Here is a 26940-nt window from a genome sequence, read left to right as displayed (position 1 = left end):
TAGAGGGGAACACAGGCAGCAACTTCTCCGACCTCAGCCGCAGCACCTTCTTCCTAGAAAGATCATCAAAGACAAGGGAAGCAAGGGCAAAAATGACCATTGGGACTTCATGAAGATCAAAAGCTTTTGCACAGCAAAGGAAACAGTCAACAAAACCAAAAGACAACTGACAGAATGGGAGAAGATATTCACAAATGATGTATCAGATAAAAGGCTAGTATCCAAAATATATATAGAACTTATCAAACTTAACACCCGAAGAACAAATAATCCAATCAAGAAATGGCCAGAAGAGGGACACCTGGGTGGCTCAGTGGGTTAAAACTCTGCCTTCAGCTCAGGTCATGATCTCAGGGTCCTGGGATCGAGCCCTACATCGGGATCTCTGCTAAGGAGGGAGCCTGCTTCCCCCTCTCTCTCTGCCTGCCTCTCTGCCTACTTGTGATCACTCTCTCTCTTTGTCAAATAAATAAATAAAACCTTTAAAAAAAAAAAAAGAAATGGCCAGAAGACATGATCAGAAATTTCTGCAAAGAAGACATCCAAATGGCCAATAGTCATATAAAAAAGTGCTCAACATCACTCACCACCAGGGAAATACAAATCAAAACCACAAGGAGGTACCACCTCACACCAGACAGAATGGCTAAAATTAACCAGTCAGGAAACGACAGAATCCAAAAAAGGGAAAGTCTCTAACTGGCTATAGGCTTATCATGATCAACAGAGGCCAGAAGATATAGGGAGTCAACCTAGAATTCTGTAATAAACTAAGCTTTTATTGGGAAAAAAGAAAGAAAGAAAGAATCCAAATTCGCCTTTTTAACTTCCCAGCTATAAGTACTAAAAAGGCAAGTGTATTTTTAAGAGCTAAAACCACAGGAGCCAGGTATCAATCTATGAAGCTGAGAGAACCTATGAGTGGGGATTCAACAACAAACTCTCATTTTTAGCTTCTGGTAGAGCAAAATGACTAAAAAACTGGATGGCTTGACCTTATGGCTCTGATTCTCCAAATGTGGTAAGTTGGATCAACACATTAATCTGACATCACTTTATCATCTTAACAAAACGAATACACTTAAGAACTGATTTTGGTTTCATGAAGGGCCCAGGTCTCACTCAGTTGCAACAGATTTGCCAGGACTGATTCTATCTGTAACTCAGAAAGGACAGACAAATCAGCAGATGTCCTCAAATAAGGGATGAGAAAAATAAAGGAAAAAAAAAATCTATGGAAATTCAGAGGAAGGGGAGATTATTTCCAGTTAGGGACACTGAGGAGCAATATCGAAAAAAGACAACTCAATGCCTTTGAATGGGCAGAACTGGGACATGTGATGATGTATAACTTGGTACTACTTAATGACATACTTAAAATCTTTGTCTCAAATGAAGTTGCAAAAGGCTGGGTATCTAAATGCAAGGCGGTATCTTGGGTTAGACCCTATAAAAGAGAAAAAAGGATTGAGGAAGCCATACAACTTTTGAGTCCTAAGGAGTCAAAGGAAAAAGTAGGGACTGAGGGAATAAAATCTTGGACTTTACTAATATTAGACCATTGCCGACTTACCCTTTCTACTTCTTAAACAACACAAACAATAACAATTTCATTTCTAGGAATCTAGTCAAGGAAACTCCCTAATAAAGCTTTTACTTTATGTAAAAAAGACACCTTAGAGTTTTTAATTAGAAAAAAAAAATAGGAACAGTCTAAAGAGAAAGATAGTTAAGCAAAATTATTATCAGGACTTTCTCCATATTCCTACCAAGTCTACCTAACAAACTTCTTTATTTTTAAGCCACACTTCCTTGCTGTTGCTTCTAGACAGACTTTGATCTGGTATCTCAATTACATACAACACATACTTCAATTACTATACACTACTAATAAAGTACTTTAATAATTTGTTTCTTGGTCCACATTATGAGAACGTTGAGAGCAGAACCTAAGTATGTTCACGTGAGAATCCTTAGCACATAGAGTTAGTAAATACACTCTGCAGAAATGAAACATTACATTATATCAGAGCCACACCTGGACAGGAGTCTAGTCCCACAGAGAACAAATCCAAATTTTCTGAAGATCTGTATAATAAGCAGAAACTACAAATATCAGTTGGGGGAAATCAAAGGAGGAGACAAATCAGGAGAGACTGTGGACTCTGAGAAACAAACTGAGGGCTTTGGAGGGGAGAGGGAGATTGGGTGAGCCTGATGGTGGATATTAAGGAGGGCACGTATTGCATGGAGCACTGGGTGTGGTGCATAAACAATGAATTTTGGAACACACACACAAAAAATAAAATTAAACTTAAAAAATTAAAAAAAAAATTTTTAAAGAAGACATAAGGAACCACTACTAGCCCAGGGTGTAGCATATTTCCTATTAGAGGATAGAGGTAGCTATATTACCCTGATAACATCACTGAATAGAAGGTCTATTTTCATAGAAGGATTAGGCATAATATGATAGATCATGCTGACACAAACATTGTCTACACTCTAAGAATCTTGGCTCTGAAGTGATATGGCCCCACGTCTGAGTCTTAGCTCTGCCTTAATTTCCACATCTATAAAATGAAGGTGAGAAGATTAAGATCTCCCTCATAAACTTGTGAAGATTAAATGAGATGATGCATATAAAAGCTTGGCATTGTGCCTGGCACATGGCAAATATTCAAAGTTAATTTTTATTATTACCTCTCCAACTTCTTGCCTCTACTTGTATCTGCTGATTCAGATGGGAAAGAAAGAAATATCCCCATGAAACCTGGGCAATATCTGCAGAAACTGTGAAGTTGTAGAATAAAACATCACATCCTGGTGGCACAGGTCACTTTTTATTACTAGTGACAGGGACTCCAGAGAAGAAAAGTAAGTATAAAAAATTCAGAGACCTGGGACGCCTGGGTGGCTCAGTCAGTTAAGCCGCTGCCTTCGGCTCAGGTCATGATCCCAGGGTCCTAGGATCGAGTCCCGCATCAGGTTCCTTGCTCCTCTCTCTCTGCCTCTGCCTGACACTCTGCCTGCTTGTGTGCTCTCTCGCTCTCTCTGACAAATAAATAAATAAAATCTTTAAAAAAAAAAATTAGACCCTATAAAAGAGAAAAAAGGATTGAGGAAGCCATACAACTTTTGAGTCCTAAGGAGTCAAAGGAAAAAGTAGAGACTGAGGGAATAAAATCCCACTGGAGTAACTAATCCAAGTTACCACTTTGTTGAAGGTCCCTGCTTTGTGTCAGAGCAACACAGTAGCAGTAATAGTAATAATACTATTGTAATGATAGTGGCAGCAGTAATGTTTATAGATCACTTCCTATGTGCCAGGTACTATTTTTAAATTCATTTCATGTATTAACTCATTCAACCTATCAAGTCTTTGAAATAAGCATATAGACTGAAGAGTCCAACAGCTCTGGAGTTAAATCTTGGTCCTGCCATTAATGAGCAAGATACCTCACTTCTCTGAGCATTAGTTTCCTCATATCTAACTGGGAGTAAGAACATCTAACCCACATGGATAATGTGAGGACTGTTTGAGATAACAAACATAAAGTACCCACCACGTGCCAATAACCAGCTGATACCCTAGTAGCTGTGTCTTTATTATTGTTACATTAACATTATTGATACTGTTAATATTATCATTACATCTGAGGGCCAAAAACTTCATTCTGCAGGCATGCAGAGTGAAGTTTCAAAAGGGGAAACGTTTTTCTTCCTTTCTGAGTTCCTCTTTAGTCTGTTGTTTTTTTTTTTTAATGGTATGCGTTCTATGATATTATTAAGCTTTTCTCAGAATTAACTATACATGAATACAAGTAAAATATTATACAGATAAGAAGACCTTTAGACTAGCTTTAAAAGTTGGGTTTTTTCTTCCCCCCTCTAGGAACAGTAGTGGTGAAAATACTATAGTTCCTTCAAGTAAACAGTGCTGAAAAGAATGAAAATGGCATATGGCTGGGGGAATCTTCCAAAGAAACTACTCTACACAGCCATCCCCTGTTCTTTTCTCTGCCTTTTAAGGTCACAGTAACAGGATAGAAAATCTGGGACTCACACCATCTGTCCAGACAGTTCCATCACTGCTCATTTCTCTTGTTAAATAATCAGAACACTTCACACTTCCCAAACACTGCTACCATAAAGAGCAGTTAAAGCAGAATGAAAGAAGCTCTTTCTATGCAGAAATGTAGTGGTTAGAAATGAACCATTCTTTTGAAGTTTGTGTGTTTCAGATCATGTCAGTGAAGAAAGAAATTCAAGCCTTAGAAGGAAAATTTAAGAATAACAGAATTATAATAATGGCTCTTGAAAGTATCTTTCTTAGAAAATAGGTGACATCCTCATACGAGTTCTTTAAGAATAGACTTGGCAGTTTAATACTGAGTTAATTACATAGGTATCTAATCTGTAAGTTTCTCATAAGACTAAGAAGAGAAATTATTTTCTTTATCCCTGTCCTACTAATACAGTAGTAGTAATAGAAGCTAGTAATTACTTGGCACTCAGGATATCTTTAATTCTCTTCAAAATACTTTCTGTGTATTAACTCACTTAATCCTTAAAGCCATTCCATGTAGCAATTTCTTTTATTATTCCCATTTTACACTTGAGGAGACTAAGGCACAGAGAAGTTAAATAATTTGTCCAAGGTAATACAGCTGGTAAGTATAAAGCCGGGATTCAAAAGCAAGCAAACAGGCTCCATCCCTTTCATTTCTGTGCTACACTACAGTTTTTAAAGAAGCCTCTAAATTATATGTTAAATTCAGCTTTTGTGTGTGTGTGTTTTTAAAGGTTTAAGGTTTACTTATTTATTTTAGAGAAAGCGAGAGGGAGATCAAGAGGAAGGGGCAGAGAGAGAGGGACAGAAAATCCCAAGTAGATTCCAAGCTGAGCGCAGAACCTGATGCAGGGTTCCATCTCATGCCCTTGAGGTCATGACCTGAACTGAAACCGAGAGTTGGACATTCAACTATTTGAGCCACTCAGGCACCCCCAAATTCACCTTCTTTATTATATCTGAATAAAACAACTACAGCTGAATGTCATAAACACTTACCCCCATTCACCTAGCCATAGTGAGAATGTCAATTATCTATTCTTTAACTTATTAATTTCCGTCTTATATTCAGAGCTTACCCAGCTTGAATTTGTTATTGTCATAAAGCAAAATAATTTTTTATATTAAATAAAAGTTTCAAGCATATGCTCTGGGGTCAATGTCAATTTGGGGATATATTTATGACTTTGAGAAAAAGGTTTGGATTATTCTCAACCCTCCAGAATTTAACAGTACATGAAGACTCCTTGCCTTCAAATAAAGATTCAGCAATACCAAAAGGGTGTCGATGTAGCCGGGAGAAACCAGTCTGAATATAGCATTTCTCTTCCATGTCACAGAACACTCCCCACTCAGCTCAATGGCTCAAATTTATTTAATGATAGAAGCTCCAATCTCAGCTACTTAGTGAGGCAAATTGAAGCTTCTGCTCACGTAACTATCATAATAATGAAAATAATGATGATAATCATTTTAGTAATCATAATAATAACAATGATAACCATCATTTACTGATTAACTTAGTGCTGAGCATTATGCCAGGTGCCTCATATCATCAGGTATACTGGGGGGCAGTGGGGAGCAGTGGCTAAAGGACAGGCAGCTGTCTGAGTCCTTCCATTATTTGCTGTGTGGTCTTGAACAAACTACTTACTTTCCAGCCCCTCACAGAATACCTGCCTCCTAAGATTGTTTTGACGATCAGACGTGTTAACACATGCAAAATGTTCTTAATAGTCAAACGCACAGTAGTGCTACCCAAACTTAACAGACTAGGAGCTTAATGTTCAGAGAAAAAGCTAAAGGCCACAAATAGGTTAGGGTCCAGCGAAGGTCCCCAGCTCTGCCTGACTCCAAAGCCCATGCTCTTTGGGTTCTCATTCCCATTCATTCGCCTCTCCTCTCTTTCTCTCTCAGAATTAAGAATAGGTCAACTGCTTCATAAAGGAGAGCATTGTTACTCTAATGTCATTTTTGTCTTTTCTCATCAGAGTTTTACTGTAGCAGCATTAAAAAAAAATGTTAAAAACGTCAATCTAACATACTGTACTCCATCAATTCCAAGACATTTCCCCCACCCAAATTTTTCCATCTGTGAATCATGTGTCTTAGAATTATAATTGGCAGTATTCTTCCTTTCTGAGTAGGACATAAAATAATGGTGCATCTTACAATCCATATCATCTTACATTTGACAAAATACGGTAGCTGTTAAGCTCAACGAGTATGCTTTAAGGATCTGCCCTCAGTCACTGTTGAAGGCACATTCCAGAGCTTGCTGAGCATTCCTGGCCTCAGAGTTCAGTTCCAGTTCAGTTCACTTAAACTTCACTTGACTATCCCCTTCCTATGGACCCTTACTCATTTCCATCAAATTAACAAGCTCCCATAACTCTAACACCCAATCAGTGTTTTGGCTAAGGCTCTGCTTGGTTTTTGTGTTCCTTGTTTTGGTTTTCCCTTTCTGATGACTCAAGAGCTTCTAATCATAATGACTCTTTGGACTGAAGTCCCAGGGGCACTTCCTCTTCTTACACTGTCCTTATAAGTAGTCCATACTTTCCAAACATAATTGGGCTTTATGGGTAAACTGAGAAAGTATTAGCTAAGAGTGAAGCTGTGACAGTCTTTCATTTGTTTTTCATTTTCAGTCACTTCCTTATTTCTACCTTCCTAAGTTACTTCTCTAGACCCTTTTATAAGTACTTATCTGGTTCATACTTAAATTTTTTTCCCGTTTTGGCCTGAGTGCCTCCATTCCACATATGGTCAGTCTCTTCATAGAAGAAAAAAATGTCGAGTTTTATATCATCTTTTCCTTGGAAAGATAGTTCCAAGCTGTCCTCTACCTAGGATGAAGATGAAAACCTTCACAGACTGAAACAAAGGAAATATATATTCTTTAAAAAAATTTGTTTTATATAGAGAGAATACTGATTCTAAGATAATATGTTTTTTCAAGCTGGAACATCTCTGAAATTGGGATTTACCAGTAGTATGCCAACATTTGATTTCTTTCTTAAATGCATATAAAATAATGTTACTTCTGACAATTAATGAAAACTCAGAGTAAATGACTTACAGTAGCTAAATTACCACTCTGCAGAACATTCTGTTCCTGAGCCCCTTTCTGAATAAAGAAGGAAAGAAACCAAAGAAAAATAACTCCCTTTAAATAATCAAGTAAAACTATTAGGAAATAAGTCTCTCATCTCAATCAATAATAAGTACTTAAATAAATGTGGCATCATAGAAACCTACCAATATTCCATAAATTATATTATATGAAAAAAATAAAAGTTAAAGATACAAAGAATTCTGAGAGCATTTCCCTAAAGAAACTTAATCTACAAATAATTGTGTTCTCATTAGACGTGGTGTATCTGTCTTGTTATAGCACTAATCACATAATTATTACGTAGTTTTTTTTTTCCCAATTAGACAGTGAACTCCTCAAAGATAAGTACTGTAACATACTGATCTTTGTGTCCCAGGTGCAGAGTGCAGTGCCAGGGAGAAAGTGAGTATAAACATTTGCTGCATGCCTAGAGTTCAACTGCTTTGACTCTGACCTCTGGAGAATACTTTATTAAATTTTTTTAATAAACTAATTACAATAAAGAATGTAATTTTTCAGTATTAAACATACTTCTACTTGCTTTCCAGGACAACACACCTTCCTGGGAACAACCAAATTAAGAGTAAGACATCATTTGGAAAAAAAAAAAAAAAGAGTAAGATGTTTGCAAGGAATCATGGGCTTAGGGCATAAAAATCAAATTGTCTAAAAAGAGATTTCATTTAAGTAATAATGACCTATTCCTAGTTCAACTCTGAGAAAATTGCTATAACCCAGAATATGTGAAATAAATAAGAAATTCAAGTACTATTTGAAATGATTCTGTTTCTAACCCTTAGCCCCAAAGGTCCATTTCATGTTGATGATAGGATGCCTAAGTGAATATTAAATTAAGTGACTTATGAGAAACATTATAACTTCAGGTAGGGTAGGTGAGATTCTTAATAATTGTATTAATTTTACATTATATGGTATATTAATTACATTATAAGAGTTCAAGACCCTTTCCCCCTTCTCATTGTCAACAGTAAGCCAGATTTTCCAGTTTCCTTAAGTAGTGCAAAAGTCATATAATAAGCTTCTGCTGAGCTTATCTTGGCCAATACTGAGTGATACACATGTAACATTCTTAACCATCTCTGAGCTGTTTAATATAAACTTTTCTTTTGAGACATGGTACGTATGAAGTAAAGCAGATTTTTATTACTGACCTTCCCAAATTTGTGTTTGAGTAGAAGTCCTACATCCTGAAATGCTGAAATAATATCAGATTTATAATCTTGTATAAAAATTCCTAGGTCAACATCTTTACTATATGGAATAATGTTGCATTGCCGATACCACCCTAAAAATAAAGAAGAAAAAAAAAGAAAATTTTTTAAAAATTTAAGTTTGGAAAAAATTAGTCACTATTGTATGATCTTTGTAAGAGTGGATTTTATTTCTTAAGGTATTTCTTAAGATTAGACTTACAGTGCTTTACCAAAAATATTTTTAAAAGATTAAATCCCAAACTAAAATCTGTGGTTATAAGAAGCCATCTGTTGAAGAACCTTCCTTTCTTTTTCTCTTTCTTTCTTTCCTTCATTTTTACTGTGCTGAAGACTTAGCATCCTCAAAAATTTTATGATGTATTTTAATTTCTAAATAAACTATTATTTTTAATAATGTTAACTGGGCCAGGCTGCCTGGGTGGCTCAGTCAGTTGGCCTGGGTAGGTCAGTCGGTTGGGCATTTCAGCTCAGGTCATGATCTCAGGGCTGTGGTATCAAGTGAGTCCTGTGTCAGGCTCTGCACTCCATGCAGAGTCTGCTTATCCCTCTCCCTCTGCTCCTCCCCTGCATTCTCTCTCTCTCTCAAATAAATAAATAAAATCTTAAAAAAAAAATGTTAACTGGGCCATCCATTTAAAAAAAAATTAAATTACTTTTGAGAATGTTTGATCATAAACTTCTAATGATGAAGGCTGCCTTTAAGATATGCTAAAAAATATAATCTAATTCTTTTGCTTAACCAATATGCCTTTCCTGAGCATTAATTTGTAAAACTTAACAGATCTGAACAGCTTGTGCCTGATGCATCATATAAAGATTTATTTATTTTAGAGAGAAAGAGCATCTAAGTGTGGAGGGAGGGAGAGAAGAAACTCAAGCAGACTCCCCACTGAGCACAGAGCCCAACGAAGGGCTCTATCTCAGGATCCTGAGATCATATCCAAAACCAAGTGTCGGTCACTTAACTGACTGCAATACCAGGTGCCCCTGATGGGTCACATAAAAAATAGAAGTACTATTCTCAATTTTCAGTACATTGTCAATATCAAAAGATATTTCTAGGTATATTTACAATGTACCTACTTCTCAATTAGGTGCTATAGTACTGTTTAAAAAAACCAAAATCTATACCTTAATACTACTAAGGGCTCTTGGGTCTCCCCTAATATCCTTCTAATTCTTTCATCCAAATTATTCAGAAAGTATGTGAATGTCTATAATTGTCTTTATAGGCATTGCTATTGGGCAACACTGTTTGGCATTCTAAACTTTAATTTCACTGTAACATATATCTTTAGAAGTCTAGGATGGCGTCTCATCGCTAGCTTGAGAAAAATCCACATTCCACATCCATCAAAGAATCATAAACTATTAAAAATGGAAGGCTCTTTAGGGCGCTTTGGTAGCTCAGTTGGGTAAGCATCTAACTTTTGATATCAACTCAAGTCTTAATCTCAGGGTCATGAGTTCAAGCCCTGAGTTGGGCTCCATGCTGGCTGTGGAGCCTACTTAAAAAAAAAAAAATTAAAAAATCATGACAAGTAATTAAGAAGTATTTCTGAAGACATAGTTTATAAAACAATCTTGCTCCAAAAAGATGAACCTTAGGGGCACCTGGGTGGCTCAGTGGGTTAAAGCCTCTGCCTTCGGCTCAGGTCATGATCCCAGGGTCCTGGGATCAAGTCCCACATTGGGCTCTCCACTCTTTGGGGGGCCTGCTTCCTCCTCTCTCTCTGCCTGCCTCTCTGCTACTTGTGATCTCTGTCAAATAAATAAATAAAATCTTTAAAAAAAAAAAAAAGTTAAACCTTAAAGCATATATCACATACATATGTGAAATGTATTTTTTTTCTTGGCTTACTCTATTAGCTCCATGACAGGAAGAACACATGAATTTCCACAAAGCCTAATAAATAAGATAACCATATATTCCAGTTTACACCTGTCACACCAACATTATTAATGGCATTCCTTTTCACTCTCAAAAGACTCTTGAATTGGACAATAAATTATATGGTAACACTATAAAAACAGGAGAAGAATTAATTTTGTATAAATAAAGTTATAATAAAAAAAGAATATAGTTATGACCAACTACAGTTATAAACAAGAGGGAATAAAAACAACAGAATTTAGATTCTAAAGAATTCTAAATTCCAAGAAATTTGATCTAACATATAGTGGAAAGAAAATCTTTCTCTGATTCTAGTCGCAAAAGGACTCTAGAAATGTCTACATTTCTCCATCTCAGGATGAGTGGAATGTGGTAAGGCAGTGATGTTCAACCAGTGAGAGCATCAGTGACCTGGAAATGACTTGTGCAAAGACCTTATGACACCCCTTCAGTCTTCCTCTTATTTGTGTGGTGTGTTAGTGAAGAAATAGAACAGAGGTTTTGTTTTTGTTTTTGTTTTTTAATGGCAGAACAATCTTCGGGACAGAAATAATAAAATGCTAATCCAAGGACTGCCTCAAGATCAAATATAGTCTACACGTTCTGATATAAGTTTTATACATGATTTACAGTTTTTGGTAAATACAACATGGCCTTCCTAACTCTCTTTTATGTTTCTGAAATTAATTTCTTTAAAGAAATCAATAAATTCCTGCTCCATGCACTACGTTTATTGTGTCTGTAAGTATGACACTTCAAATATCACTGATGTTTTGTCATCTCAAGCAGTCATCCCTAAAGCCAAAGAGGATGAAAAGACAAAAAGACAAATGTAAAGCAACAAGAATTTTACCTAGACAAGTTCCACTGCTCAGCCAGAACTGTACTCCCAATTTCTTTAATGTTTTGGCTGCCAGTTGCAATAATTCTTTTGCGTTCTTCCGAAAGGCCATAGCTTCCACAGTGTTATCATCAAGGTACTGCTACAGATATAACAAATAGTCAGTTATTACAGCCATTTCTAAATTGCTAGAAATATTTCCATGACATCTAAATTAAATCGGACATCTAATTAAATCTAAATTAACCCCATAGTATGCATATTTTTCTATTATTAAAAAAATCAAGTTTCAGAGTTTCTTGTTAGTTGCCTATCTATGAGACTACAGGAGCAGATTCTAGAAAAGACAAGTTAAAGGGGAAGGAGTATAACCAGAATTCCCAAAGGATGAGACTTACACGTTTATGAACTCCCTTCACATCACAATTTATTTATCAGATAGGACAGTTAGAAGAAGACTAATTCTGAGAGCTATAAGCATATCTGAACAAAATGAATTGTGCCATTTTCACGATTCACTGATCCAATTGGTCTTTAGAGACTATAGAGTATAAAAGAAAGAGCCTGGGATTTTGATTCAGATTATCTGTGTTCAAGTCTAGCCCCACTTCTTATTAGCTGTGATGCTGGGCGTATCACCTCAGAAGAACATAAACTCCATGAGGAAAGTGACTTCATTTTATCACTTTATCTCGAGTGCCCAGAGCAGCACTTGAACATCTGCTGAATGAGTGAGAGAATGAAAGAACAAACCTCTCTTAGGTACGATTTCCTCATCAGTCACTAAAGGACAATAATTACACTTTGTAGGACTGCTGTGGAGAGTTAATGAGACAATGGATGACAGAAAAATGGCTCATAAATTATGAAATTCTTGGGGCGCCTGGGTGGCTCAGTGGGTTAAGCCGCTGCCTTCGGCTCAGGTCATGATCTCAGGGTCCTGGGATCGAGTCCCACATCGGGCTCTCTGCTCAGCGGGGAGCCTGCTTTCCTCTCTCTCTCTCTCTGCCTGCCTCTCTACCTACTTGTGATCTCTGTCTGTCAAATAAATAAATAAAATCTTTAAAAAATAAAAAAAATAAATTATGAAATTCTATACAAATATTATTATCATTTACCTAGTCATGCTTTTCTAATTTTCTTCATTTTTAGGGTAGTCTACACTGAGGAAAACACTATAAATTTAGTGATGCTTCTCTGTCTATGACTCAAAATCTAAACTTCTTCACATGGCAGACAAGGACATTTGCATTCTGGTGTCTGACTACTAGTCCGGTCTCATCACCACCGCCTCACACTTTAGAACACAGCAATAACTTCTACCTCCCCAAATATTCCATAGCTTTTCAAGCCTCTGTGCCTTTATACATGTTTCCTTTATCTGGAGTGCTCTAACAAAATCTTTGAGTTCTACCTTTCGAAAAACATTCCCTAATTTTCCTATGAGGATGTATTTATTCTGCCAGTGCTACCCTCCCAGTGCTACCCTTTTGTTCAGCAAAGAATAATATTTGTCCTAGATATAGACAAAGATGAAGGAATCTGTCTAATGAGTTCATAACAGTTACCACTTATATACACTTCCACTATAATTCTTTTTTTTTAATTCACATTGTTGGTTTTACTTATGTTTCCTCTACTAGGCTGTAAAGATGGTTCCTTGAGGGCATGTACTAAACCTCCCCAACACTGTATGTACAAATCTGGAATGGTGCCTAATACATAATATGTGAGTATCACATAGTGATAAATGGGTAAATGAATAAATGACTAAGCCCCTCCTGCATTAGGCCCTATCTGTAATATCCTATAATATCCTGTAATATCCTGTCATTCTTTTACAATATAGCATGAGAAAATACAGTTGCTGGAGAGACTCTAAGGATCTTAAGAAAAAAGTATCCCTAGGAAGAAAGTGGGATCCCAGAAGATAAGCTGCCTTCTCTCTAGAACATACAAATCATACAGGATGCCTTCGACATGAAAACATTCTCAAAGCCATAGCTTCTCTTGGAACACATGGTTGGAATGGGAGGCAAATGTTCTTATCCTGGGTGTGGTGGAAAACACTGAAGATGCAGGATTTAGTCTATGCTCAGCCAATAATGACTTGTAGCACACTGAAACCTCGTTTTTTTTTTTAATTTGTTAAAGGCAAATACTTGCCTTATTTCAAAGAGTAACTGAAAGAGTCAAATTAAGTAACAGACATGAAAACTCCATGCTTGATAAAAATATTACTCTGATAGTTATGTCCTATTGAGCCTGTCCCTGCATGGACATACTCTCACCTCTGATATACCTTTCGTAGCATGACACTCCCAGAAATTCCATTTCTTAGAATTGACTGCACATATATTAAAGTGTATACACCTATAAACCTTTTGCATCTGTTAGGGATTTTTTAAATTGTAGTATGAATGTTTTTTCCTACTTAAAAATGTCTTATATCAATCTTGGGCTTATCACACCTCTAGAAAAGGACAAAATCCTAATTTAAACATCATGTCCATTTGATCTTTGCTATTCAGGTAAACTTTCCCCAGACTTCCCCCAAAATATAGACTGAAAAAAACGTGACAGAAGGTACCCATTTATTTTATAGATGAGGAAATTAAGACTTAGAAAATTTTCCAAAGTCTCAGAAAAAAATTAGTAGAAGAAGAAGGATAATATAGCTCTGTAGATATCCCTAGGCCAGGTGTCCAGATAGTTCCATATTTCCCTCTGGTTTTTCACTGGAATTCAACAGACTGGACTGAAAGTCATTAATTATTTTTTCATGGTTACTGCTAAAACAAAACCAACTTCAAGAAAATGTATGTTATCCTACTTCTAAACTTCTTGGTAGACTGAGAAAATAAAAGTAATGAAGTAAGCCAAGAGAGCATTTCTTCTCCCTTCCTGAACTGTCCAATACTAGAACTATTAGGTAAGGCAGAGCAAGAAAAGGCACATGGGTGGCCTGGTATGGGTATCAGAGCCCGAGCAAGTGGTGAGGAAATCCACATGGAGAGGACACCCCCTCCATGTCCAGTGTGGGGAGTCAGAGCCTGAGCAGTTTGAGAAGTGTGTCCACAGATGGGGGCATCCCAGAGGGAGATTAGCAACATTCAAGCAGCGTGAGGAGAGCAACCATATGGGAGAGGGGACAGAAGCAATGACAGGAGAATGAACAAATAAGCAAATATATTAATAATAATAGGAGTCAAGTTTCTCATTGTTTGAGAAGGGAGTCATAAATAAGGAAACAAACCCTATGCTATTTAACTGAAACATAAAGTAGTTGGACTGGCTATATCACAGTGAATTCATGAATCTTGATAGATAGATGGATATAGAAATAAATACACACACGCATACACACTGTCACTGAGAGGGCCTGTGTGCAACAAAAACCACGTAGCAATGAGCACACCTGGCATCCAAACCTTGGCTTCTAAAAGGAACCAGGACTTGGAGAAATGGCTGATTCCAGTGTTGTTGCAGGGAAATTACAAGATGGACCTAGAGCATCTTGCTCCAAAGAGCAAAAAAGTACTCAAAAAATAATGAAGACATGTTAAAAAGACACGGAAACCATCATGAAGAAATTCCCACTGGCCAAACAGGGAACAATTTGAGGATCAAAATAAATAATGAAAATAAAGGGGGCGCCTGGCTGGCTCAGTCAAAAGGGCACGTGACTCTTGATCTCCAGGTTGTGAGTTCAACCCCCACACTGGGTGTAGAGATTACTAAAAAAAAATATGAATTAATTAATTTTTTAAAAAGAAAGTAACAGACTATAACCTATTGAATAAAATAGGAAACTCGAGTTCAGACTGATGTAAACAAATACACTGAAAGATTGATAAGGATATGGACAATTACTTTTTTTCTTTTTTTAAGATTTTATTTGTTTATTTGACAGACAGCGATCACAAGTAGGCAGAGAGGCAGGCAGAGAGAGAGGGGGAAGCAGGCTCCCCGCTGAGCAGAGAGCCCAATGTGGGACTCGATCCCAGGACCTTGGGATCATGACCTGAGCCAAAGGCAGAGGCTTTAGCCCACTGAGCCACCCAGGCACACCTATGGACAATTACTTTTTAAGAGACAGAGAACACATGCAGTAGTAGGGAGGTGAGGAGGAGTCGAGGGAGAATCTTAAGCAGGCTCCATGCCCAGTGCAGAGTCTGATGTGGGGCCCAATCTCATGACCCTGAGATCATGACCTTAACTGAAATCAAGAGTCTGACACTTCACTAACTGGGCTACCCAGGAGCCTGAGGATATTGACAACATTTACCTGGTTTTAAAGTACCTCCGGGGCACTAGATGGCTCAGTCGGTTGAGCTTCTGACTGATTCCGGCTCCTGTCATGATCTCATGGTTCACGAGATGGAGCTCCATGACAGGCTCCATGCTCAACAGGGAGCCTACTTAGGATTCTTTCTCTCTCCCTCTGCCCCTCCCCACCCCTCGTGCATGCGCGCTCTCTCTCTCTAATAAATAAACCTTTAAAAAAGATTCATACCAAATTTTTATTAGTTACAAAGGAAAAAACAGAAACTTCACAGGGGTGAAGCTAGAGATACCACTTTAATCAAGTGCTCAGTGTGAATATCAACAGTAACAGGACAAATCACAACCATGCAGCACCTGACAGGATGTAATGAGAAGAGCACAAAAGCACTTCTGCATTATTCCTACTACAGGTATATTACCTGAGGAAAACCCAGACAAAACTCAAAGAAGGGACAATCTACAAAATATCTGGCCTGTAATCCTCAAAAGCATCCAAGTCATAAAAGTTTAAAAAAGGACTATGAAATCATTAAGGACTAGAGGAAACTACGGAGAGAAAAATTAAATATAGGGGGCCCCTGTGGCTCAGTCGGTTAAGTGACTGACTCTTGATTTCCGCTCAGGTCATGATCTCAGGGCCTTGAGATCAAGCACGGGGTCAGGCTCCACGCTCAGTGCAGTGTCTGCTTGGGATTCTTCTTCTCCCTCTCCCTTTACCAACCCCCCCTCCACACTCACATTTTCTATCTCTCCCTAAAATAAATAAAATCTTTTTAAAAAGAGAGGGAAAAAGAAAGATTAAATACAACACGTGATTCTAAATTCTTTTATCATATTTTACTCTGAATGGATCCTTTTATTACATAGTAAAACCTGAGTGGGATTAAATGGTGATAATCTATGTGTTAACTTCCTGATTTTTTTATTAAGACAATGTAGGCCAATGTTCTTGTTTTGAGAAAATACTAAATTATTTGAGGTTGTAGGATACACAGTCACCAACTTACTCCCAAATGGTTCAGGAAAAAGTTATTTGTATTTTATTTATAACTTTCCTGAAAGTTTGAGAATGTTTCCCAAAGAAAAAAATATTAGATATAGAAAGAAGGTTGTTTTATGAGCTTAATAGATTAGATCATTGCTTGTTATACACGAGGCATTATATTTCAGATTGTTTGGCGCCATCAAGTGTTCAAAGTTATGTATACTCGCTTCAATTTGAAAACTGACCCTCCTGGTACTTTTATTTATTTTGTTTTTTTAGATTTTATTTATTTATCTGTCAGAGAGAGAGAGAGGGAGAGAGAGCGAGCACAGGCAGACAGAATGGCAGGCAGAGGCAGAGGGAGAAGCAGGCTCCCTGCTGAGCAAGGAGCCCGATGTGGGACTCGATCCCAGGACGCCGGGATCATGACCTGAGCCGAAGGCAGCTAGCTGCTCAACCAACTGAGCTACCCAGGCGTCCCCTCCTGGTACTTTTAAACGATGATGAAGAATGAAACATTTAAAATAATAAGAATAAAGAGTTATCAACCTAATTAGGCACCCCACATTAGTAATACCAATACAACAACAAAAGAGAAAAGCAAATTAGAAATCACAAGTATGCCTTACTGTAAGGGAAGGACACACAAGATCCTACTATAAATATAAACCTCCAATCAGGATTACATCTCCAGTATGATGGTACTTTACACCAAAACTATGAGGCTATATATGATAAGCCCTCTGAGCATCTGTCATTCATATCCTTTACTCAAATGCTCATTGAGTGTTTGAGAATTTAAAAAGCAAGAATGAAAATATAGAATTAAAAAAATTTGATACTATCCTAATAATGTATCAATATTCTGAAGCATTTTACATTTTATACTGCTTTCTCACAAAGAGCAACAAAATGAGTCTGGGCAAATGCTTGCTAGGTAATGGAGTAGTCCTAGTAAGTGTCATTAAAAAAAAATCATTTGATTCAGATGAGCTGCTTATTCTCCATACATTTTTCCATAATTCTAGGATCCTTTCTTTGTGCCAGATGCTGTTCTAGGTACTGGGGTTACAGAAGTAAATAAAGAAGATGCCTGTCATCAGTAAGTTCATGGGACAAGACATACATTCACAATTCACTGTGATAAGAGCTCTGACAGAGGTGGCAACCAAAAAAAAGCCCCTTAAGGCCCAAAGAGTGAGTGGTCAAGTCCAAGCACCAAGCTGCATCTCCTCTGTGTCCTGTTATTACTGTGTGATAAATGAGGATCAGCACTTGCCTATGAGTCGGCCCATCCATAGATGCAGTTTACCAGCTTTTCATCCATGAGGCTGCCTGGGGTACATTTCACAGCTCCACAATTACAGATTTAAGGGGGCGGGGGTGGGAAGACCCACCAGGAAGGCGGGCAGGCATCAGTCCAGGGGAATAACAAAGCCTACCAGAAAAACCTTGCATTTGCGGGTGTGGGGCACTTGGCCAGTAATGATACAGCTGGTACTTCATTTCCCCATTCCACTCCTGTCCATGTGTCTACAGGTTTTTTTGGAAGGGAATCCCAGAAAATAAAGGGCAAGTGGAAGGATTAGGGTACTAAAACCCCTCCATAAATCTGTTTTTATTGTATTTCTGTTTCAAGTCATATCTTAGAGCTGAACCTTCACGTCTCTCAAAATCATCTTTACATTACAAGGTCAGCAGAGTGCCTGGGAAACAGGCTTTCAATAAATGTTTATTGAATTGAAAGCTACAGCAGCAGAATAAAGTAAAGTTCAAAAAGCACTGGTCTCTGTGTAGCATTTACCTTCAAAAATCTTCATAAATACAAAAAAATTCATATTCATTGCCAGCCCTAAGAGAAAAACTGTATATTTTCCATGAAATCTTTTCCACATCTACATGCTCTATCTTCTACAGCAGCTGCTTCCTAACTGGGGTGGCATCAAGAACACACCACCTTTGATAAAGCAAATGGCATATCCCAACTGAAAGCAGAGCCAGTGCCAAACCTACCAAAAGTCTATCCAAATAGAACAATGGCTCCATAAACATTGCACCGCTCAAATAGGGAAGAAATCATTTTTTAAGGTTAATGTTTAATCTACTTTAGGGTACCTGGGTGGCTCAGTTGGTGAAGCGCCTGCCTTCAACTCCAATCATGATCCTGCAATCCAGGATCAAGTCCTGCATTGGGCTCCCTGCTCAGTGGGAAGTCTGCTTCTCCCTCTGCCTTCCCCCTGCTCATGCTCACACTCAATCTCTCTCGCAAAAATAAATAAATAAATAAATCTTTAATCTACTTAAAAAATTAAAATAAAACAATCTAGAAGAAAACAGATGAATCAAAAAGATGCTTTCTTACTGATTTTCCCTAAGTCCCTTCATTTCCTACCCCTCCCCAGAAATATTAAAAATAAACACATGTCCTTTAATTTAAAAAGTACATTTGATTATTTCTAACCTGAAAGAATGCTCGAGCTTCTTTATACCTACACTCAATAAACCGAGAGTGTGGTATTTCTTCTAGAAAGCGCACTGGATCTTTTGGGATGAAAACTTCTAGTCCATCAACAGTAATTTGTTGCAACTCTGGCCTGAAAGCAAAAGTTAAGATTTATTACAAGGACTTAACCCAGAAAACTGGCAGCCTCTTCAAAATATACAACATAAGTAAAACAGCTAAACATCAAGCACATTGTCCTCAGTTAACCTCTGATACCACTTTTTAAGATCTACTCTCTCAGCAACTTTCAAATATATAATACAGCACTGATAGCTATAGTCACCAAACAGCACATTACACCCCCCAGAACTTATTTATCTTATAACTGGAAGTTTGTACCTTTTGACCATGTTTACTATGTAAGCATATATCCACGAACTTATTTTCTCCTCTGCTTGCACTTTTTATAATCAAGAGCTGTACTATTTTACATCTTGCTTCTGTCACTCAACATTGTAGAATTCATCTTTATTGTTACACAGGGCACTAATTCATTTATTCCATGCTCTACAATATTTCATTGTATGAATATACAATGTTTGACGGCATTGAGAACAATGTTGTTATGAACATTCTTGTATCTATTTCCTGATGCACATGTCCATGAATTTCTTCCCATTGAACATTAAGATTTCAAAACTGGTTTGTGTGAATTACATATTAGATTTAATTACGAAGTGTAAACAAAGAGTAAGAATTCATGACTGAACAATAGAGGTTTCAGAACACCTATTTAGATCCTGAATTTACCTGTCAAAAGCTCCAGGATAACGACCAAACTGTAACTTTCGAAAACGAACAAATTTTCTATCCATGTGTCCTTTGAGTCGTAAATGGCCATGCCAGAGGTAGTTGCCACTCCTCTCATGAAAGACCACCAAGTGGATGGCATGACTGGCCAATCTGCAGATATAGTGCAGGGGAATTTCAGTTCCAGAAAGTGAGTCTATCCCATCTAGCCGGGGATCTTTGCTCTCAATCTTTAGGCATTGAAATCCCATATTTTCAGCTATCCGAAACCAGCCTTCCTAAAAACCAAAGAAACATCGAGTTTAAATATTAACCAAATACTGGTAGCAAAACTAAAGTGATTTTTACACCAAATTAAGCCACACATATTTTTTGCTCCTCTGCTCTTTGCCCAAAGATTTCAAACTAAGAGTGGTAAGGGGGAAGGTGGTGGTGGGAGAATAAAAGAGAATACCAAAAAGGGAAACTACATAGCTTGATGGACATGATGGACATAAATAAAGACTCCCTTTATGCAAATTAATACCATGTTCTTCCTTGGAAAGAAAATGCTCAGGTTAGTGTTCTCTGATTAAGATCTATAAAGTAAATGTTAATATAAGGATAACACTTAAAATAAAACTTGTAATTTTCAATTTAACTTCTATTAATCTCTTATCTTCAAAAGTGCTTCATGGGGTGCCTGGGTGGCTCAGTCATTAAGCATCTGCCTTTGGCTCAGGTAGTGATCCCAGGGTTCTGGGACTGAGCCCCACAACAGGCTCCCTGCTGGGCAGAGGGCCTGCTTCTCCCTCTCCCACGCCCTGCTTGTGTGCCCTCTCTTGCTGTGTCTCCCCCTGTTAAATAAATAAATAAAACCTTTAAAAAAAAATAAAATGCTTCAAAAAAGTACTTTCATCTCATAGTTTATATCCCAGCACCTTCAACTGCTACTTCAATAGAAGTCCACCATAATGCAAATCATTAGAAAAGAGACATACTATGAAACAAAGTATATTTTCCAACATTATTAGTTATGGTATAAATCTCATGTAACAAGATTAATTTATACTGTCAATTTTTAGTTCTAATATCAACAGCCAGTGCTATGGATGATTAAATAGTATTAATTATTGAGAACACCTGAGATTCTAACAGGACTTTATAATTTCCAAGCAACTTTTATAACCATTATGGTATTTACACATGACATCCATCTTACAAAATAAGTAGCACAGGTACGCTAGATTAAAAAGCAGACTCACAGAAGTCTAAAAAACCGAAATTAATAAAAGGCAAAGCCAGTGCCAGTATTTAGGTCTTATCCAACCAAATCTAAGGTTATTTTCATTTTTTTCCTTTTTTTAAGATTTTATTTATTTGAGAGAGAGACAGAGAGCTCACAAGCAGGAGGGAGAAGCAGGCTTTCTGTGGAGCAAGGAACCTGATGTGGGGCTCAATCCAGGGACTCGGGATCATGACCTGAACCAAAGGCAGATGCTTTACTGACTGAGACACTCAGGAAGCCCATGGTTCTTTCCATTCTTAATACTACCTCTTTAGTCTATATTTATATAATGTACATGAAGCTCTTTCACATTAATTATCTCATCTGATGTCCCTAGAAACTATTTGAAGTTAGAAAGGAAAATATCAATATATCTAGTCTACAGTTAAGGAAAACAAAGCCCTAAGTGGTAATATCAGACTTTAATGTTATTAAATTATGGAGCTGTGTTTGTAATTTTATCTTAAAAGCCACAGCATTCATAAACATTCTCCAAGAGTACATTATTCACATCACTTACTGCTTTTGAATGTTGTCATTTGGATTAGGTGTAACCTCGTCCATGCTCTCATTTCATTACAGACACAGACCTCTATCATAGTATTGATTATACTGCTTTTTAATTGTTTGTTTAAACTCCATCAATAAACTGCAAGTTCCTCAACCATAGGAATCCAGTGACTAGTACCCAGCAGGTCAAAATAGATATTTGTTGTTACTGTTGTTCATACTGTTACATGTGAGAAAGTGTTAATTCTGGTAGAAAAAACGTCTTCTCCCTTATGGATATAGAGTTAACCTGTGTCTTGGTCAAAAGAATGTGGATGGGGCGCCTGGGTGGCTCAGTGGGTTAAGCCGCTGCCTTCGGCTCAGGTCATGATCTCAGGGTCCTGGGATCGAGTCCCGCATTGGGCTCTCTGCTCAGCAGAGAACCTGCTTCCTCCTCTCTCTCTCTCTGCTTACCTCTCTGCCTACTTGTGATCTCTCTCTGTGAAATAAATAAATAAAATCTTTAAAAAAAAAAAAAAAGAATGTGGAGGAGGGGTGCCTGGGTGGCTCAGTGGTTTAAAGCCTCTGCCTTCGGCTCAGGTCATGATCCCAAGGTCCTGGAATCGAGCCCCGCATCGGGCTCTCTGCTCAGCAGGGAGCCTACTTCCCCCATCTCTGCCTGCCTCTCTGCCTACTTGTGATCTCTGTCAAATAAATAAATAAAATCTTTAAAAAAAAAAAAAAAAGAATGTGGAGGAAATACCACATAATACTTCTAGGCCTGGCCTTACAATCTTCATAAAATCTTCCACACTTTCTCCCTTCTGACCTTTTGCTTCTTCCACCAGCTACGGTCCTACTTGTTTTTGCCAATTGTGGCACATTCTCTTTCTTCTAAAGGACTGGTTTTCAAAGCAAGTGGTACTGTATCCAAGAGACATTTAAAAATGTGGACGGGGTGACTGGGTGGCTCAGTTGGTTAAGTGTCTGCCTTTGACTCAGGTCATGATCCCAGGGTCCCGGGATGGAGCCCATGCCGGACTCCGTGCTCAGGGGAGTCTGCTTTTCCCTCTCCTTCTGCCCCTCCCCTACTCATACTCCCTCTCTCTTTCTCTCACTCTCTCTCAAATAAATAAATAAAGTCTTTAAAAATAATCTGTGGGCATATTTTTGATTATCTTAATGATTGAGGAACACACCACTGGCATTTAGAGGCCTGGATGAGAAATACTAGATATCCTACAATCTAAAATACGAAAATCTGCCCCGTGTCCTGAATAATCTCAAATGTTCTATCAGGGAGTCCTGCAGTGAAAACCTTGTTCATAATGATCTGAGTCTCTATTTCCCAGGATTACAATAGCTATGTTAAAGGAGAGATAATTTTACTCTTCTGTTGTTGGAAACTTGTTTACTATTTAAAAAAAAACCACATTACTAACAATATCATTCATAATGAGTCTATATTTGATGCTAATTATATTTAATAATCCTACTGAAAAGTGCAACTATCTGAATTACTTCATTATGCTTTCTAATGTAGTCATGACTGAATATTTACATGCTGAAATAAACATCTCCTTTTATTTTTAAATTATATTATAGTTAAGACCTTATATTGACTTAGTGGATTATGTATGTAGACAGGTTATAATTTCTATGAACTTTATTTTTTACTTTTTAAACTGGCTAACCCCACACTAATTTGTAAAAGACACATTCTATTATCTGAAAGCCAATCATCTTACCTCATTCTTCCACAGATGATACTGTAGTGCAAATGCAGTAAAGTCCCTTGGAACACAGAAAAACTTGCATTCTGAAGTGGAGCCATGAGAAGTATTTTTTACTTGTTCAAAGTCTTTATTAATCAATTCCAGAATCAAAGGATCAATAAGGAACACTGGTACATTTTGGCTGGATGTTAGCATAATAAATTTTTTAACTGCACGCTGTTTGAGAGGAAAAGAATCCCTTTAAATCTTCTAAACCAATATAATAATCCATCTTATTAAATTTTTATTAATTTTATAAGAACATACACATATATATATATTTCACTCAGTAGATTTATAATACAAGGTAAAATATGCTATAACAAAAATATATGCAACACACTATTAGAGAACAGTAAGCTACTAACTAATTATACATCAAAAGAGTAACAAAATCTTTACAGGGGAAGTCATATCCCAAATGAAAACTTTGGGCTTACAAATTATTCCCTTGGTATTAACTAAATCTTTTTGAGCCAAAGTGGGAGAGGAAATACCACACGTCAGTTTTTAAAAACTGGTCATGTCAACCTTTTCAAAATCAAAAATCAATTGTATGTGCCACTTTTCTTCATATTTGTAATACTGCTTACTAATCTTTCTAAGCAAAAGATTCAAACTAAAATATATTGCCTGCTTTACTATTCCCATATATAGTTTGATTTTCAAGTAATAATGTAATATTTTAAAATATAATTCTTTAAGGCAGTAAGTAGAGCCCCCTACTGAAAACACAAATTTTAGATAAAATGGACAAATTTCTTTAAAGACACAATTAACAAATTACCACAAGATGAAATGGAAAATCTGAATTGCCCTATACCAATTACCAAAATTGAATTTAAACATATATATTTGTTATATATTCATATATATTTGTTATACAAATATATGTAACATATATATTTATTATATATCAAAATAATAGCAACAACAAGAAAAAACTCCAGACTCAGATGGTTCCCAGGTAAATTCTATCAAAGATTTAAGGAATAATACCAATTCTACAAACTTATAAGAAAACTGAGCAGGGAGGTATCCTTCCTAACTCATTTTTACAAGGCCAGTGCAATCCTAATACCAAAACCTAACAAAAATACTACAAAAAAGAAAATTATAAACCACTATCAAGATACTAGAAAATCAATTCCAGTAGTTAAAAAAAAAAGACCCAAAAAGTAAATATCCTGACCAAGCAGGATTTATCCCAGAAATGAAAGGTTAAAAAAAAAAAAAGAAAGAAAGAAATGAAAGGTTAGTTTAGCATTTGAAAATCAATCAATGAAATTTACCATATCAACAGAATAAAGGGGGAAAATCCTATGATAATTTTAATACAGAAAAAGCATTTGACAAAATTCAATACCTAGTCATGATTAAAACCTCTCAGCAAACCAGGACTAGAATATTCCTCAATTTGATAAAGAGTATAAACAAAAAAATCTGCTTTTGAGTTGTAGGAGCTCTTTATATATTCTTGATACACTGTCTTTTGTCAGATACATGTTTTGCAAATACTTCCTCCTCCATGGCATTTCTATTCATTTTCTTAACGGAGTCTTTTTTTTTAATTTTTATTTTTCATTAATATATAATGTACTATTAGCCCCAGGGGTACAGGCCTGTGAATCACCAGGTTTACACACTTCACAGCACTCATCATAGCACATACCCTCCCCAATGTCCATAACCCAACCACCCTCTCCCTTCCCCCAGCCCAGCAAACCTGTTTGTTTTGTGAGATTAAGAGTCTCATAAGGTTTGTCTCGCTCCTGATCCCATCTTGTTTCCCTTTTTTTAATGGAGTCTTTTGAGGATTAGAAGTCTTAAATTGTGAGATTCTAATTTATCTTTTTTTTTTTCTCTCTCTCTTATGGTTGTTGCTGTCTGTGCTTCATACCAGGAAAATAAAATAAATGATTTTGAAAGAAAGATGATGAAGTGACAGACACCAGCACATATAAGGTGCTTCATAAATGTTTGTTGAATGAATTCTTTCAGCTTAGTGTTAAATACAAACATGATGAACACATTTATGGCTTCATTACAATCATTGATATAAATATAGATTAGGGCAGGGTAGAGAAGAGATTCTCTAACTCACCTTCTAAATATGCCTTCCAGGTTGTTATCAATGCAATCATCAATGCTCCTTGGAAACAGATGTCCAACTGATTCTAAATCCAATTAATTCTAAATAAACATGACTATTACCATCTGACCTTCATTTTGTTTGTAAGAAAGAAAAATGTCTTGTTGAAAAACAGGGTATAGGGGTGCCTGGGTGGCTCAGTGGGTTAAAGCCTCTGCCTTCGGCTCAGGTCATGATCCCAGGGTCCTGGGATCGAGCCCCACATCGGGCTCTCTGCTCAGCGGGGAGCCTGCTTCCTCCTCTCTCTCTCTGCCTGCCTCTCTGCCTACTCGTGTCTGTCAAATAAATAAATTAAATCTTTAAAAAAAAAAAAAAAAGAAAGAAAAAGAAAAACAGGGTATACTAAGACTGTAATAGCCTAGTCATCTAACAGGGCTTGGTGGGACTTGTTCTTGTGAAAGGCTAGCTCCTAATAATCATTTTCTTTCTTAAGTGCTCTCATCTGTTTAATAAGTTATTCTATAATTTTATCAGGGCTCAGTCACACTTACTGATCAAATTTCACTTTTCCTTCCTTTTTTTTTTTTTTAAAGATTTTATTTATTTATTTGACAGAGAAAGAGATCACAAGTAGGCAGAGAGGCAGGCAGAGAAAGAGGGGGAAGCAGGCTCCCCGCTGAGCAGAGAGCCCTATGCGGGACTTGATCCCAGGACCCTGAGATCATGACCTGAGCAGAAGGCAGAGGCTTTAACCCACTGAGCCACCCAGGCGCCCCTCCTTCTTTTTAAAATACTATTACAAAAGTATTTTAGTACTTCTCCCCTTCCTCATGATTCTGCAATTACAAACACTGATTCTTAGTACCATGCAATGTAATTAACAAGGAGAACTTACTGAATGTAGTGAGCCATTCTTTAATTTTTGCCCACTTATCTTGGAAGTAAACTCTTTTTAAAAAAATCCATTATTGGGGCGCCTGTGTGGCTCAGTGGGTGGCGCCTGGGAAGCCTCTGCCTTCGGCTCAGGTCATGGTCTCAGGGTCCTGGGATCGAGCCCCGCATTGGGCTCTCTGCTCAGCAGGGAGCCTGCTTCCTCCTCTCTCTCTGCCTGCCTCTCTGCCTACTTGTGATCTCTGTCTGTCAAATAAATGGATAAAATTTTTTTAAAAAATCCATTATTTTCTCCCACCTCAGGATCTTTCCCTGAATGAAAAAGATGGGGCTTCCTGTTCTACTATTTTTAATAAATTAGAAGTTCATCTTGATACTTCATAGTTGAGGAGCCTGGTATAGGATATCCCAGACTTTACTTTTTAGATAATAGTTCAAAACCAATTGGTGCCAGCAACGAGCTAGAATTACTCTTTCACTGCTGCTTCATGATTTTGAAAATCTACTTTCTATCTTAGAAGCTTCGTGTCTCTGGTTAAAGAGATGCCAAAGACTGAAGTCATCCACAAGAAATAACTAGTCACATCTAAAATGTATACTAATAGGAGAAATGTAACTTTTTATTACTAACTAGTAACCTAGCATCCTTTTTCATTCTAAATTTGCCTAGAAAAAAATGAAATTTATAAATCAAAACAGGGATATATCGTATACACCGCTAGTTTTCCTTATCTTAAAAAG

The 26940-nt window shown here is 37.1% G+C and overlaps 1 protein-coding gene across 7 annotated transcripts in view; it reads right to left on the bottom strand.

The window, feature by feature from the left end:
• Positions 1-26940, bottom strand: part of FKTN (fukutin) — a 74950-nt gene that overhangs the window by 21099 nt on the left and 26911 nt on the right. For 5 of the 7 annotated variants that reach the window (XM_047700207.1, XM_047700209.1, XM_047700211.1 and 2 more), the window contains exons 4-9: positions 23190-23393; positions 19686-19963; positions 18894-19026; positions 11173-11302; positions 8363-8496; positions 6794-6921 (exon numbers count right to left, since the gene is read on the bottom strand). In XM_047700207.1, the coding sequence (XP_047556163.1) occupies positions 6794-6921; positions 8363-8496; positions 11173-11302; positions 18894-19026; positions 19686-19963; positions 23190-23393 (1007 nt within the window). Of the gene's footprint in view, positions 1-6793; positions 6950-8362; positions 8497-11172; positions 11303-18893; positions 19027-19685; positions 19964-23189; positions 23394-26940 lie in introns of all 7 variants that reach the window. The other 2 variants (XR_007122292.1, XM_047700212.1) reach the window with 2 other exon arrangements.

This window comes from Lutra lutra, chromosome 13, assembly GCF_902655055.1.
Source record: "Lutra lutra chromosome 13, mLutLut1.2, whole genome shotgun sequence".
NCBI classification, from domain to species: domain Eukaryota; kingdom Metazoa; phylum Chordata; class Mammalia; order Carnivora; family Mustelidae; genus Lutra; species Lutra lutra.
Note: the sequence above shows the minus strand (reverse complement) of the source record. Positions and strands in the feature narration are given on the sequence as shown.